This window comes from Cyanistes caeruleus, chromosome 2, assembly GCF_971803275.1.
Source record: "Cyanistes caeruleus chromosome 2, bCyaCae1.hap1.1, whole genome shotgun sequence".
NCBI classification, from domain to species: Eukaryota; Metazoa; Chordata; class Aves; order Passeriformes; family Paridae; genus Cyanistes; species Cyanistes caeruleus.
The window spans coordinates 1013296-1029295 of record NC_141702.1 but is presented as its reverse complement, the minus strand read 5'-3'; the positions used below and the strand labels follow the sequence as shown (position 1 = coordinate 1029295).

The following is a 16000-nucleotide window of genomic DNA, read 5'->3' as shown; positions in this document are numbered from 1 at the left end:
TGCCCCAAAACCCCACACATCGCTGCAAACCCCCTTACCCCAAACCCCCTGATCTCACTGCAGACCCTCACAAAACTCGGACCGCCCTACCCTTCCCCCTCGCTCCCTTTAAATCTCGGCATTCACTGCGGCCGCTCCCTCCGCTCCAAACCACGGCACTCCCTCCACATCCCCTCCCCACACCCCTGTAGGGTCTCCCTACAGCACCTCCGAAGATCCCAGCCCGGCCCCCAGGCCCCGATGGAGCCTCCCCTCCTCCAAGCACCCCAACCTCTCCCAGCCGCCGCTCCCAGGCGCGGCCGCCCCTCAGCGCCCCCCTCACGGCGCCAGGCCCCGAGCCCGGCCCCCGTCAGCGCCGCTACCTTGTACTTGCTGAAGCCGGCGAGCTGCTCGGGGCTCACGTACTCCATGGTGCCGCTCCCGCTGTTCCCGCTGTCGCCCTTCGCAGTGCTACCGGCGCTCTCGGTGCCGCTGTTCCCGGTGCCGTTCCCGCTGTTCCCGGTGCCGCCGCCGCCGCCGCATCGGCCCACCCGGCGTGGCCGTGACGTCACCGCGCCCCGCCCCGCCGCCATGGCGCCGCCTGGCGGCCGGGAGGGCCCCGCGCATGAGGGGAGCGGGAAAAGCGGGAAAAAAAGATCCCGAGAAACGCGTCTAGCCCTGCCCTGGGTCAGCGGGCAGCGATTGCCCGTGTCCCGGCACTCCAGCTCTGCTAAGAAGTCTCTCTCCGTCTCTCTTGGAAGGCTCAAAGGTATCCCTGTACCATTCTTATCTCCCTAAATCCTCATGGATTCCGTGTGGCAAGACACCCTAAAGACCATCCAGTGCCACCCCCTGCCATGGCCAGGAACAACCTTCCACTATCCCAGGGTGCTCCAAGTCCCGTCCAACCTGCCCTCGGGCACTGCCAGCGATGGGGCAGACACAGCTTCTCTGTGGGGGGGGAAGAGCAGGAAGGGAAACTAAGAGCAAAATTGGTCTTCTCAGACCTGCCCAGCTAGCCCTCCATCCTGAACCCAGCTCCCCACGCCAGGCACCCCAGCCATGTCCTACTCCTTCGCCAGGCCCGTCTTTCCCAGCGTGTGCAGCCGACAGATCCCGCTGGACAGCTCCTGCTCCGCTCCACGACCCACCCCAACACCATCAGCTCTCCTCATAACCCAGGCACGGCATCAGAGACCGGAAAGGTCAATCAAACACCTTGATTTTGTATCTTTTGCCACCAAAGTCCTGTGTAATTTTGACCTCTTGAGAATATCTGCTCGGTATTTCTCCTGTGTGCCAAGCCAGCGTGAAGGAATCTCAGTCTAGCGCCTTCCATTTCAATGTTCTGGGGTGTTACACAGGGTCACCACACCCTTGGTCCCAACTGCTGCAGCCTGGCAGAGCTGTTGCACCCCAGTGGCACTGGAAGGCACAAAATACAAGGATTGTTGAGGTTGGAAAATACTTTTAAGCTGTTTGTGCTCCTCCCCACAACAGGGCCTGCAAGGAAGGAGGGGTCAGACGATCCCACTGAGGGAGCCTTTGGCCAAGGGGTCCTGGCAGAGACAAGGAAAGGTGCAGAGGACACTCTGGCTGTCCTGGAGAGGGAGCTGAGAAAGCTAGCACAGGTGAGGGTAGCAGGTGAGGGACCCAGCACCCTACGAGTACCCCAGCCCAGGCCTGAGGCCATCCCCCCTTGCTGCACTGGGTCCTCTCCTCTGCACCCAGCTGTGGCACTGGGTCCCCCCGACTCACTCCAGGAGCTGCACTGGGACATTCCCCACTCAGCCCAGGAGGTGACACCATGGCCAGGGTCACCTCCACTCCCAGTCTGGATCCAGGAGCCACCCAAATCCCCTCCCAGCCCAGGTGCCCCCAGTCCCTGGCACTCAGCCCTTGCAGAACACGCACACACAGCCCAGCTCTGGCTCCTGCCACTGGCTCTGGGTCAGCTGGACCAGGGCAGGGCTTGGCAGAGTTTGGGCCCCTTCCCCTTTTGTCCCACACGTTTCCAGCTGAGCAGCTCCAGAGCACAGACCCTTGCTGGGATCAACCTTCTCAGCCCTCCCTGTGTGTGACAGGCCAGCCCTGCTTCCCAGCGCTGCCTCCCTTGGCACCTGCCACTGACATTGGTTCCCCTGGGTGTTGTGGTTTGGGGCTTCCTGCCCTCTCTGCTGTCCCTGCAGACAGTGAAGCTGCTCCTGGAGCAGAGGCCCTGAATGGAGCAGAGCCTCTGCTGCAACACCCCAGCTCCCAGACCCTCACCCAGTGTTTTGCCAGGCAGCAGGCTCAGCACAAAAGAAACAGGCACCAACTTAAGGAAGAGATGTCATTTACTGTAGTGCAAAACTGCCAGGAATCACAAAAGGATGGCAATCTCAACAAGGCACATCATCATTACTACAAAAGATTGCATACAGTGAGATGACACACATTACATCTCCAGTTACCCCAAGACTTTACCATCCTCCAGCTCCACACATCAGCTGGGGAGCCCCTGTCACAGTGAAGGAACAGAGAGCCCCTCGGTAACTGGGAATTACTGTGGGGTGTCCACCTGCAGGTAACAAGGCTTCCAGCTGCACTGTGAGAGGGTCTTGTTCTTACATTGTTCAATAACCAAGCTGACATCACTTCTAGGGCAGGAACATCTCCTTTCTTTTTCCTCTTGGGTTCCTCCCAAAGCCTGGCCTGGCCTAAAGCAGGAACCAGGGGACTTGTCTTTGATCCAACACCCCCAAACAAGGACAGATGGCAGATTACATGGATCGTGTCCCATTTGTAAATATGGAGAGATAAATGCACGTTTCACTAATGAGCACATTCATAGATCATATTGTTAATGATGCTTCGTCAATGAGCAGATACATTTATCATATGGCTAATAAAGCTTCCCTAATGAGTGGATACACATCACTTTTGGTGGAAAGGTTCACCCACTGGGCAACTTTAGCTCAGGGCCAAATGTTCAGGCCTAAGGCAGGGCCCGTTGTTCAGGCCTCAGTAATTCACCCAGTGCCACCCCCTGTCCCCTGCCTGTCTCGAGTCACCCCCAGCTGTGGCTGCCCTGAACACAAAGGGGACACAGAGCAGGGAGGTCCAAATCAACTCCTTTATTAGCAGAGCCTGCAGGGCATGAGGCTGAAGCAGCCCCTCAGCCAGCTCTCCAGCAGGGCTTGGCCCTCGCATTGCCAGCGGGGCTGCAGCACCTGCACAGCAAAAGCCTCCACGCCTGCCTGGGCCAGAGCCAGCTGGTGCCACCTTCTCCAGAGCACGGCTCCAGTGCCACCAGCCTGCCTGGACAGCACCAGCACTGCCCCAAGGGCTGCTGTGGAAAGTGCTGGCTGGCAGGATTCTCCACATGGGGCATTCCCAAGGCTTTTGTTCAGCAGTGAGGCCAAGGGCAGGAGCAGCTCCTTGCAGGCCTGAGGGCTGCAGGGAAGGGCAGCAGCCCCAGGCACCTGAGCAGGAGCGGCTGCCCTGGACAGAGACACAGCACCTCCGAGACTGGGAGTGAAAGCACTGCCTGAGCCCCAGCGCCATCGTGTCCCTGCTTTCCTGAGCCCAGAGGCACAACGGCTCCTGCTGGGAGAACGGCCTCAGTTGATCCAGGAGGCTGCAGTGAGGGAGGGAAGGATGACGCCCAAAAGCCAAGCAGCCCAGCTTGCAGCCAGCGTGGAGCTGACCTCAGGTCCTGCAGCCCTTTCTCTGAGCAGGACACCTCCTTGCTGCAGGAAAGCTGCCTTGGGGGCACTGTCTCTTCCTGTGTCACAGCACCTAATCCAAGGGGTGCTCTGAGTGCTGCCTCTGCCCTTGCCCTGGCCCTCAAGCTCAGGCTTGGCCACGAGGCTGATCGCCATAAGGAGGGGCTTTGGTTTAGCTCTAGGACAAAGCAGAGGGAAATGTTTATGGCAAGAAGGCAAGAGGATTCTGGCTTTCTCATCAAGCAAGGGAGTTCCTGAGCGACAGCCACATTAACACGCCTAATTTCACCAAACCTGGGAGCAGTTGGATACCATTCTCTTCATTTGCCTTGAGAGCGTCACCATTGTAACTGAATTTGTGGAGAACCTGCTACAAAGTTCTCCTAAACTGCAAAGCTCCTGTGGTTCTTCCTTCGCATGGATGCGGCCTAACGCCTGTCCAGCTCGGCCAATGCTTCCTGCTTGGAAATTCTCTGCCACGCCTCAGGGATTTCTCCTTTGCCCTGAAATTTACCATTGTGCAAATCTTCCAGCTGTGCCCTGAAATGACAAACAAACCATTTCCAGTACGCCTGCATGGATGAATCGGGAAGAATATTCCAATTGGAAAAAGGAGGTCCAGCATCACGGTATGTCTTATAAAGGATCCATTCATTACCATCAACTCTGAAAATAGCATCACTTGCAACAAGGCTGGAACAAATATCAATGACCAGCTCGTCTGTCTCACAATATTTGTCTCCCACCAAAGCTTCTGGGCGATGGAAGACCAGCTGATGGTCTCCATCATGTCCCTGCATGGTGTTTGTGCAGACAGCCCCACAAAAGGGACACTTCTCCCAGCACCCCGAAAACTGCTCCACCAGGATGGTGTGAGGCTGCGTTGCAAACGAGCTCATATCAGCACCAGCAAATTCTTTCCTGAGCCTGTCCCTCAGGTCATCCAGAGCTTCTGCCATGGCACTGCTCAGGAACTCAGTATCTTTGACCTCTTGGTGCTCGATGCCCTTCAAGTCACTTCTGGGCAAGTTGATCACTTCTGTCAGTTCCCTGCAAAATTCATCCAGCCAAAGAGAGACTTTGCCCTCTCCGTCTTTTCTGTCTTTGACAATTTGGGTTGATAAAGAAACAGCTGACAGGATGTTTCGATAGAGAAGATTAAGCGAGCAATCTAAAAATTTCTCCAGTCTCCCACTCTTACCTAAACAGTAATTCTTAACTCGTGTTTCAATGTATTTCTGAAAAAATTCCTTTGGGAAAAAAATATACTGCATGAAATACTGAAAATTTTCTTGTTCTGCCAGGTATCTCAGGATGCAAACTTCCAGATTGGCTCTGTTGCCCCTGAAATCTGGGAATTTGCCCTGCATGTCCTCAGCGATGGCTTTAGATGTCCTCTCATAGACCGCCCAGCGAAGAGCCGCTTCAATCTTGTCACAAAGGAAAACAGCAAAAGTTGTGATTGAAGTGGCTCCTTGGCAGGACATCTGGAAACATTGGAAGAACTCTTCTCTCTTACTGCTCAGGTACACAACTGGGTCATTTGCCTTTTGGAATGCTTCGTGCATGGCTTTAAACCTTTCCCCTGCCATTTTGCACAGATACAGAGACAAAGCTATGCTGTACTCTCTGTTAAAAGTACATTTGGCATGGCTGGGGACGGAGTTCACACCGTTCTGTACTTCATTGAGTATTTCATGAATAAAATTTCGACTGTAATCCCATTTCTCCTGTTCCTTCTTATCAATGTTTGCCTTCACACACGCTATGATGTTGTCTGTGATGTGCTGCAAGTTGATTGCATCAGCATAAGAAATGCTCTTAGTGAAGACACCAAAATACTTCTTTTTCATGATATGTTTCTCTAAGTCAAAAGAAAATCCACTGCTTTTGGGAAATGATGTGATCCGTGCATGGAAACCTGGCTCCTTAAAGTGCTCTAGAAGGACTTCTTCAATGTCTGCATCAATATTCACCTGTTCCTGAGGACGAGCAGCACTGGAGACATCGGCAATCCACTTGTTCCAGACAAGAGTGAAGTTGTCCCTCAGTTCGCTCTCACTCAGGCTCTTCCCTTTCAGAGTCACAGCCAGCTCCCTACTCCTTCTCAGGAGCTCATCTTCATATTCCAACTTCCTTGCATCCAGTTTCCTCTGCTCCTTCTGTAGCTCTATAAGACTCTCACATTTCCTCTTAGTTTCATGGAGAAGAGTCTCTTTTAGTTCTTTCAGCTTCAGCTCTGTGCCTGATTTCCACTGGACCAGTGTCTCATGGTCTTCGTCTTCCCCGAAATACTTCTCCACTTCTTTCTCAATGGCATCACTTGTCTCGTGCACCAGCCCTTCAAGGTCTTTTCTGGTGACATTCTGCAAGTCCCCATTCCGAATTCGATTGTCCAGTCTCATCTGTATGTCTAAGATGTGACTCCTCAGCTTCCAGGTCCACCAACTAAAGGCACTTTCCAGTTTCCTGTACACAGCAATCTCCAGGGAATTCTTGAAGCTGAAAACAAAGTTTTCATTCAGCAAAGCATTCCAGAGGTCACCAATACGATCCTTCAGGCTCGAGAGCCTCAAAATGCTGTGCTGCGACTGCTTCCTGGCAGCCTGGAGGATTTTGCTCTTTAGTTGCTGGACATTCTGGCTGTAGGTGGGGTTGGGTGGTGCCATTGGGGGGTTTCCTTCCCACAGGTGAGCAAAGTAGTGAATGTGGGTGTTCACATCAAAGCCAATGACATCACTGAAGGAGGAGATGTCACAGAATTCCTGCTGGGCAGCTATCATGGTCATTTCATCCAGCTTTTCTTGCAAACGCCTTTGGCCTTCCATGTTCTGCTCCTTGGCAGTTGCTTCTCCCACATTTTGGTGGACAAAGAGGCAGCTGGGGGAAAGATTGACTTTCTTCATCCTCAGGAAAGCCTGCACAGCGATCTGGAGAACATCTTGCATTTCCGATGGGTTCTCTCCAAACACATTGATCACAGTCATGTTGCCAACACCAATGACAAAGGTGGCCAGCTCATTGTCATGGTTCAGGGACTGTTTATTGGCTATCTCAATAGCATGGAGCCCCTCAGTGTCAACCACCAGCACAAAATCAAAGCCCAAGTCTTGCTGCAGCTCCTCGCCCACTGGGATGAGCTGCATGAAGGCTCCGCGGGTGCATCTCCCCGCGCTGACGCTGAACTGCAGACCAAACATGGCATTCAGCAGGGTGGACTTGCCTGTGCTCTGGATGCCCAGCACGGAGAGCACAAACACTCGTTTGTCCCCCAGCCTCTCCATTAAGCTGTCAAAGATGGCTCCCACCCAGCGCAAGGGCAGGTAAGAAGCGTCCCCATCCATCAGCTCCATGGGATAACCCAAAACCATCAGTTCTGCTGCAATTTCTGGCAGTTTAACATAAAGCTCATCCTTGGGGTTCATTAATTGCAGAGCTTCATAAATCTGCCCTACCTCTCTCAGAAGGTGCTCCAGGCCGATGGATGAATCGTTGATTTCATCAGATATGGTATCCAGCTGATTCAGCAGCTGATTTTTCTTTCCTGTCGAGATTTCAATCCATAACTCATGATAGTCTCTCCTCAGTTTTTCAAGGCGACCACAGGACAGCTCATCCATGAAGACCTTCATCCACTGCAGGAAATATTTCTTGGTATCTGCTGGCTGGCCCTTGAGAAAGCCAAGGAATGACTTCATCAGTGAGTTGAGCGGGAAAGCTTGCTCAAGTTGCTTTCTTCTTAGTGCTTTCTTCTCATTTTCAATTTGGCTGCGATGATGCTCAATGCTCTTGTTCCCCTTCTCCTGCAAGCGAGTGAGTTCTTTGTCCTTTTTGCACCACTGGTACCACAGTTCTCCTTGAAGCGGCAGCAGCTGGGATTTGATCTCCGACAGCTTCTCTTTCTTCAGAAGCTCCACCAACTCCTTTGCCTTTGCTTTGGCTGCCACACACCCGGGTTGATCTGCATCCACTATGAATCCGTGCTGGCGAGCTTTGTCCATGCAGGCGTCCAGGCTGAAACATGGATTAGATCCTGCCAGGAGATTCCCAATTGTTTTGCTCAGCTGGATCACCAGTTCTGCTTCGTTTCTATTCCTGATCCCAATTTTTATTTTTGCGCTTGATCGCCCAGGTGCAACGTTCTCCTTTTCTGTGAGAAGACAAACCAAAGGCCTTTGTGACTGCCACAGGTCCTGCAGAAGATTTTTCCCCCTGCTGTCCATGTGCTTTGAATCGGACACCAGAGCCACGTTGACAGCAGATATCTCCTGCAGGAACTTCAGCTGTGCTCCGTGATTCCTGGCATCTCCATGCAGGTTGCAGAAAGCCACACAGCGCTCAAAAGTGTCATCGGGGCTTCCACGGGGGCAGTACCAGGCAATCTCCACCACCCCTTCCATCAGCAAACACTCCCTGGTGCTGCCTCTACAATGGCGGTGGAAGAAAGTGTTGTGTTTGCGTTCACTCAGCAGAGCGTTCAGGAGCTGAGACTTGGAAGAGGAGGCTGAGCTGCCAATGCGGATGAAGGACACGATGGGTATCTGTGTCTGAAAGATGAGTTTGTTGTTGTAACTCTTTGTTTGGGCCTGCTCTCCTGACTTCTCAACCTCTTTCCAGCTCCTTTGGATTTGGCTGAGGGCGTAGAGCGGGAACTCAATGCATGAAGTGCATGGGTTGGGCACCAGCAGAGGCAGCGCCAGTTGGCAGAAGGCCAGCTTGGTTGCAAGGGTTTGTCTCAGGAAGTCATCAGCGCAGTGGAAAATGGCCATCTGCAGGTCCATGGGGTGCACATGGCTGTCCCTGCTCACACATTCAGGTGCAGCTTCCTCCAAATCATCAAGAAAGTTATCAAAGCAGTCTGACAGTTCATCCTCTTGCTTTGTAGTTACTGGCACAGATGCAAGGCCAGGGATGCTCTCATCCAAGCAAGTCAGGTACCTCACCTTGTGGTAATCCACGGTTAACAGCTTTTGCAGGAAGTAACCTGGCAGCTCCATGTCCTGGCTGGGCTGGCTGTCCTGCAGACATGACCTGCAGATGGTGTGGAAATCTCCCATCCCCATTCTTCTTGGATAGTGACTTTCCAGTCCCAGGCGCTTGAGCAGCTGGAGGAACTCCTGCTTTGGAACGGCTTCATTTGCTTTGGATTGGCTGCTGTCTGAGGTGGTTTGAGAGTGGCTAGGGTGTTCAGATGTTGGAAAAGTGTCTTTCAGGTCTCTGATTATGTTCTGCATCCTCTCTTCATCCCTGTTGTCATCCAAGCACCCACTGATCAAGGAATGCAAGTCCTGTTCCAGCCTCTCCCAGTCTTCACTGTGTTTTTGGAGCAGATTCTTTATCCGTGTGGACCACAAGCCTTTCATGTGATCTTCCATGAAAATTAAACGCTCCCTCTTCTGCTCAGGGGACAGCCCTTGATTTTCTGGTGTCACAGTCAGACCCTTCAGCAGAAGAGAGGCCTCAGCTCTGTCAGCATCCTGCTCCTTCAGGTTCACGTACTCCTTGTGTGCCGCTTCCATTTCCTTGGCCATGTACTCAATTTCTGGGTGTCCAAGGAGGTGCTGAAAAGTGCTGCTTTCCACCTGGTACCCTGTGCTGCTCACAATCAAGAGCACCAACAGTTCCATATCCTTCTGAGCCTTTTCCTGGAGACACTGGAGTAATGAATAAATGGCGAGGCTGCTGGTCTGGGTCGCTACTCGCTTTGCTTCATGAATGGCGGAAGCAGAGCTTCCTGGTGCGTAAGAGACAGCATGGATGTGCTCTTTCATTTGCTGCAGTGTTTTGATGAGGTCTTCAAGCTCAGAGACTTTGGGAGATTTGGGAAGTGGGTGCTCCGTCTGGAAGATCCATTGCATAATGAAGGAAGCCTCAGGGAAGTCCTTGACAGAGTAGATATGTGGAGTCAGGAGGCTTTTCAATATTACCTTGATAAAGGTGGTGTTTTCTGGAGGTGACTCCTGGCAACTCCGCACGGTGTTCACTAGGAAGTCCTGCAGGGCTTTGTCTGACAGGCACATGTTGATCCACACACTGGGGTTCCTGGTTTTTGCATTCAGATCATCTTTTAGCTCCATCAGCATGAGAAGCTTCCTTTCATCCACCGGCACCTCCCAGGCCTTCAGAGTCCTCATGAATTCTCTGGCCTCTTGCACTGCACTGCCCAGTTCCTCTCCAAAAATGCTGCCAACGCTCAGATTCGTCAGCACTTTGTACGCAGCCCTGAGGGCTCTGCTCATCTGACCCACGGACTTAAAATCCCTGCTGTGATTGTACAGGATGACGTCCCACACTGGGATCAGCTCAAACCCACGGTCGATAACGCACCACGTTGTGTTATCAGACACGAGCCCCGTTCTCCACTGAGGAAGAGAAGCTGTGTCTGGTGGGCCCCCTGTGTTGACTACGTAGAGCTGAATCGCTGTATGGGAACCCTCTCCGGCTCTTCCCAGGACAGAAGCCTTTGAGCTGGATTTAGAAACATCCAGGGCCCCCGCAGCACTTGCCAGGAAGCCACCCCAGCTGGCCCTGACAAAGCTGTTCAGAGCTTCAGACGTTTGTCGCTTCATCTCTTCCCTCTGCTCCTCTCGGAATCCCTCCGTAGACGCCTTCCACCAGAATATCCCCCCAAAGTGGAGGGGACCCTGGTTTACGTGGGACCCAAACCTGCTGAAGAACCTCTCACACATATTTAGCAGGAGGGTCTTGTCTTCCGGAGTGAAACTCAAAAGCTGCTCCATGTCTTGCAGCTCCCACAGAGCCGCATCCGAGAGGCAAAGCTGATGCCTTTGGAAGTAGCAGGAGGCCAGAGGGAGGTACTGGTACCTGGTGCTGCAAAGGTAGCTCTGCTCAGAGCGGGACTGGTGGGTGTCCTGTGACCACAAGGAGCTGCTGCCATCTACACCTGCTCCCAGATTAATTCCCCAGAACTTGAATTTGGCAGAAACACTCATGCTGAACCCCAGCTGCTCCATGGACTTGGTGAAAGAGGATTCTGCTGCAGAGGAGGAGAAGTCCTTCCTCTCAAGGAGCGATCCTTGCTCTGGACCGGTGAGCTGGAATCCCTCAGGAACCCTGAGGAGCTGATCTCGCTTTGCCAACGCATCTCCAGGTCTGCTGGTTCTGTAGATGCCCTGCAGGGCCAGTCCCCCTGACGCCCGCCTCAGCACCTCTGTATCAGGGATGTTCTCTCTCCTGCCTGCTGACAACTCTTGCTGCTCCAGCTGCTTCTGGATGCTCTCCAGCATATCCGCCAAGGGTTCCTTTGGTGCTGGCCAGAACTCTTTGGGAATCTCCATGGCTTGCCACACAGTCTCTGCTTTCTCCCTCAGAGCATCCTGGCTGTGGCTGCGTCTGTTGAGCATTTCTGTCAGATCATTCAGGGCTTCTTTGGCCAATTCTTGTTTCTCCTTTCTCTTCTCCCAGTGCTTCTTCTGCATATCTTTACTGGTTCTTTTGTCATCTCTTATTTTCAGGAGTTTCTGGAGTGCCTTCTTCTCCCAGGGGTGCCTTACCTCACACTCCAGCTTGAGGTAGTCTTGGTACTCCAGATGTTGCAGGGCTTCTCTGCACTCAATTCCCAGGATCTGCGACACTTTGGGCAGCCAGTGTCCAGCATCCAGCCCTTCATCCTGAAATGCCTTTGCCAGGAGCTGTGCCTTTGTATCCCCCTCCTGTGTGTCCTCCTGCGAAGCCATGGCTGTGGAGGAAGAAAAGAGACTTTCCCTAAGGTGCAGGCAGAGGCCCCAGCCTCTGGCAGAGGCTCTGCAGCAGCTGCGGCCCTGGGGATTGCTCCCACCCGGCTGCTGGAGCCAGGCCTGGGATGGCACAAGAGCCAGGGTCCCCTTCCCAGCACACTGAATGTGCCTGTGGCTTTCCTGTGTGCAGGATCAACCCTGAAGCTCAGTCTTTATCCCACAGACAAGGCAGACAGACAGAGACACAAACACAGACACAGAGACACACACAGAGACACATGAATCACACAGAGACATATAGACACAGAAAGAGAGACATAAACACAGACTTACACTCAGACACACAAACATACAGGCACACTCAGCTACACAACCTGCCCTGGACAAGCTGCTGTCTTCACCATTGCCCATATCCTCCCAGCAGAACCCCTCACGACACAAGAGCAAGGAGCACTCCCGGCTCCCTCGAGCACTGCACAGCCCTTCTGCCCATCCAACACCCCTGCCTGCATCCTGCGCCCTCTGCCCAGTCCCACGGCTGCCCTGCTCGCTGTCTGGCCCAGCCTGCTGCTCTCAGCACCTGGAGGCAGCGCTCACACACTCCCCCCAGGGCACCCCACACTCCCCAGACACACTCCCCCAACTCCTCACATGCCCCCACGCCCGGCACGGCCACACGGGCTCTGAGCTGTGCTCCTGCTCCAGCTGCCAGTGCAGCCCCTCCTCGCCCCACTCACGCCTCTTCCCAGGAGCTGCTTCCCTGCACACTCGGGACCCACCCCAGATCAGGGGGAAAATCCACCTTGTCCCTACCCACAGCTGCGCCCGGGTGTCCTGGTGGCCCTTCAGGAGAGACTGGAGATTTTGGAAGCCAACTTGGACAGGTGCCCTCCGCGATCTCTTGCTCGTTACCACAGAGGGTCTCTCCAGCCCAGCACCCATTGGTAGACATCTCAGCCACGGCCACCACATGGCCACTGAACTTAAAATCTCTGGTGACAGGACGAAAAGTGTCAGCAAACCTTCAACCCTGGCCTTGAGGGAAGCAGGCTTCAGGCTGCTCAGGGGTGAATTACAGAGGGCCCCTGGGAAATGGCTCTGGAAGGTGCTGGGGTCCTGCCTTGGGGATGGTTCTTACCCAGAGCCAGTTCAGTTTTGGTTTGTGTCGGGAGCTGTCACTGTAGCCCCCCGACTCAGGAATATGACGAAGGGTGAAGGGTGGCCCAGGACTCTGGGTGGGGCTGGGGCCAGGGGCTGCTCTTCCTTCCATCAGGGGTGATCAACACAGGGGCCATGCAGCACAGTGGGTCTGTCATGAGCTCCTGTTGCCTTTTGGTTTTTTCCTTCTTCTCCCCTCTTGGTTTTTTCTTGCTTCAGCACCATGACCAGGGCTTGCCAGCTTGCTTCTCTGCTCCTCTGCTGCTTGGGAGCCCGGAGCCGCTGCGAGCTGGGCTGAGAGCTGGTAGCACCCCCAGCCCCAGCAGGCCCGGCCTCAGGCCCGGCCATCGCCGGTGAGGCGCGCAAAGGAGCGATTCCCCCGGCCAGCCCCCGCTGCTCCGGCTGTTCTGCTACCCTTGGATTCGCCGGCCCGGGCCTGCAGCGGCACTGAGAGCGGCTGCTCCCCGCGGGCTGTGCAGGGGAAGCCAACTCTCCTCTGCGCGGCGCCCCAGCCGCCATTGGCAGCGGAGAGGCGGCCGAGCCCGCGCCACAGCGCCCCCTGCAGCCGCGGGGGAATCATCGCACCCGCCCGGCCCGGCCGGGAGCCACCAGCGCCCCTCAACATTCACCCATGGGGGAGCTCAAGGACGGCCAGGTAATCGGAGCTTTCTGGATTTCAGTAAAGCTTCCGATCCTGCTTCTCCCAGGACCGAGGTGTGTCCCTTCCAACTCAGGCCATTCCATCATTCCATGATTCTCACCCTAACTGACCAGGCCCTTTCACAAGATATCTGCCTTTCAGCCTTTGGGGTTCTTGACACTGTCGCACAATCCTGAAAACTCTCCCAGTCTCAGTTCACTTGGATACTGGAGAGATTTATTCACTGCAAAAAATTCTTCTGACCATTCAGCTTCTGTCCCACCAAGGCCACAATTCCCTTACCAGCACAGGTATTGATCTCAGGGGCTTGGACTCAGGGATAGATCCAAGGGTCCCTGCAGCCTTCCAGAGCCTTCAGGGGCAGCTTTCCCTGGGGAGTTCCTGCCGATTTGGGCAATCTGTGCAAGGCCTGTGGGCTCTGATTCCCCTCACCCACCTCTCAGCAGATGCTCCCCTTGCTCCCAGCCTTGGCTTCCCAGCAGACACCGGCAGCCGAGGGCCCCAGCTCAGGGGACACAGCACAGCACAGCGGCAGGCCTGGGGCACACGGTGGGGTGTGGAGAAGGTGATGGGAAGCCCTGGAGAACTCAGGAGGAATCAGGAAGGAAAGGCCTGAAATCCTAGAGGAGAAGAGCAGACAGTCAGGAGAAGGCAAGCCATGAGCACACAGGATTCATTCCAGGGAGCACTGGAGGCCAACCCTTCTCCTCCACTGGACACTGCCCAGGCAGCAAAGACTCCTCAGGGCTCTTGTGGGGAGGTGAGCAGAGCAGGCTTTCACCTGGGACCTACATCCATGCTCCCCCACCAGAAGGAAGCTGGAGCAAAGCCCCTGAAGCTCAACAAGGCCAAGTGCAGGTGCTGCCCCTGGGTGCAGTCAATTCCAGGCACAGACACAAGCTGGGAAGAGAATGGATTGAGAGCAGCCCTGAGGAGAAGGACTGGTGGGTGCTGCTGGGTGAGAGGCTGTCTAGGGAACATCGGTGCTCTCAGGCAGCACACAAGCTGTGGAGGGGGCAGAGCCAGGGGAATAGAAAGGGAGATGCTGGCTCAGGGTCACTGCTGCAGCTCGTCCACTCTGGCCACTTGTCCCAGCCCTGTCCCCTCCCAAATTCTCTCCCACCAGAGCGATGCCAGCGCTGGTTCAGTCTCAGGAGCCAGAGGCTGCCCTGGACAACAATAACTCCAGCCCTGAAGCCGCCCCCAGGCACCCTTGGCAGTCCCTGCACGGTTTCCCATTGCTGCAGGAATAGGAAAAAGGCCCATGCGACTGTGTCCGTGCCCACAGAGAGGCACTGAGCACATTCAGGACATAACTCGGGATCGAGTTCCTCCTTGGAAGCAAACGAGGGAAGCAGCAAGGCTGGCAGCAGGAGCGGCCATGGGAATGCGTGCAGCCGTTTCACAGCACAGCCCCCGAGAGTGTTTTCCCCAGCCGTGTCGCAGGGAAAGAAAGGGGCTCTGGGAACAGCGCTCCCTTGGTGGGGCTGGCCCAGAGCCCAGAGCGCTCTGCGCGGTGACGCTCCGACTGGAAGAGAGGAGAATGCCACCCGGCCTGCATGGGGAGCAAAAGGAAGAACTGAGCCCCTGCGCTTGGGGACAGGGCAGGAGGAGCCGTGCCTGCCGCTCATCCCCACGGAGCTGCCCAGCGGCCGAAGGAGCGGCTCGGGGCCAGCACTGCCCCCGGCATCAGTGCCACGGCTCCTGCCCTCCGGGGGGCACAGCAGCCATCCGGCGCCACCTCTGAGCCCGGCCCCCTCGCAGCTCAGCCCCGCAGCGCACACGGCTCCCCCGAGCCCCCCAAAGCGGCTGCAGCAGCGGCGGCTTCCTGCAGCCCCCGGAGGAGCGGACACCGCCCGCCCGCTGCCCTCCCAGCGCTCTTCCCCTGCCCTGCCATCTCCCCGGCCGTGCCAAAACACCGCAACAGGAGCCACGAGAGCAACAAGATCCCGCTCCCCGCTGCTCCCGGCCGCACAGCTCCTCCCCAGGGCCCTACCTTCTCTCCTTCTCCCTCCGAGCCCCGCAGCTCCCGGGATGCCAGAAGCCGAACCCAGCCCCACTTTAAGCAGCCCCTCCTCTCCGATGGGTGCGGCTTCCTCTTTTGGAGGCAGTGAAGTAATTCTAGGAAATCAGGCTTCTGACAGAAGCCGAATGTGAAAACGAAACCACTCTTTTGGAGTCCGATTATTTGAGTTCGAGCCCGATTTCCTCACCAGCCGTGGTTTGAGCTGCTTCTCAGAGAACTCTCAGCTCTTTGCACAGACCTTTTGACTGCTGTGCTGGTACCTGGAGGGCAGGTGAGGCTCTCAGCCCTTCCTGGGGCTGGTGCTCCATCAGGAAAAGGAGCAGGGGGAGCACAGCACCACTCTCGGGGATGAATTTATGCAGAAATTCATCCTCCATAACTTTCTCTCCTGTTGCATCATCTATCAGTTTGCTTCAGCAGTGATAAAAGTGCAGTGACTGTGGTGGTGCGTTCCCCCACTTCCCTCCTTTCCAGGCTGCAGTGTGAGCTCAGAAAATGCCTCTTAGGCCCTGGAAACAGCACCTAGGCTCAGCTCTTCCTGAGCTTGTCAGAAACACTCTCTGCTCCCAGGGGCTGCTAACAAGCTCCTGCTTTTCTTAGGACCCGCCTTGGAAATATTCCTCTGGCCTGAATGGCAAAGCATCCCTGTTCTCACACTTTCAGAGAAAATGCCGACCCAGACTCTGGCCAGGTGAAACACTCTCATGCCTGAAGCCTGCTCTCTTGCAGTCCAAAATGAGACCCTTCTGAGCTGTCCCAAAACCACGGTGGG

At 55.3% G+C, this 16000-nt stretch overlaps 2 protein-coding genes and 1 long non-coding RNA gene across 7 annotated transcripts in view; 1 reads left to right on the top strand and 2 right to left on the bottom strand.

Moving 5' to 3' along the window:
- Nucleotides 1-536, bottom strand: part of SELENOI (selenoprotein I) — a 28903-nt gene extending 28367 nt beyond the window's left edge. Inside the window, exon 1 of the mRNA XM_086875352.1 lies at nucleotides 363-536. Coding sequence (XP_086731478.1) covers nucleotides 363-410 — 48 coding nt within the window. The 5' untranslated portion in view covers nucleotides 411-536. The remainder of the gene's footprint in view (nucleotides 1-362) is intronic.
- Nucleotides 536-4925, top strand: LOC147654537 (uncharacterized). The gene is made up of 2 exons (XR_015282621.1): nucleotides 536-748; nucleotides 1480-4925. It is a non-coding gene; the product is annotated as an uncharacterized LOC147654537 (long non-coding RNA).
- Nucleotides 2298-15629, bottom strand: LOC111943246 (interferon-induced very large GTPase 1-like). Of its 5 annotated transcripts, XM_086875344.1 has the most exons (3): nucleotides 15199-15629; nucleotides 13639-13822; nucleotides 2298-11385 (listed from the first exon to the last, which is right to left on the bottom strand). In XM_086875344.1, exon 3 carries the CDS (start codon nucleotides 11381-11383, stop codon nucleotides 4115-4117), a length of 7269 nt encoding a protein of 2422 aa, XP_086731470.1. In that variant the 5' UTR covers nucleotides 11384-11385; nucleotides 13639-13822; nucleotides 15199-15629; the 3' UTR covers nucleotides 2298-4114. The 5 variants fall into 5 exon arrangements, with proteins under 5 accessions (XP_086731470.1, XP_086731473.1, XP_086731471.1 ...); XM_086875347.1 differs by lacking the exon at nucleotides 13639-13822 and having other exon boundaries at nucleotides 15199-15269; XM_086875345.1 differs by lacking the exons at nucleotides 13639-13822; nucleotides 15199-15629 and adding an exon at nucleotides 13485-13571.
- Between the last annotated feature and the right edge of the window lie 371 nt (nucleotides 15630-16000).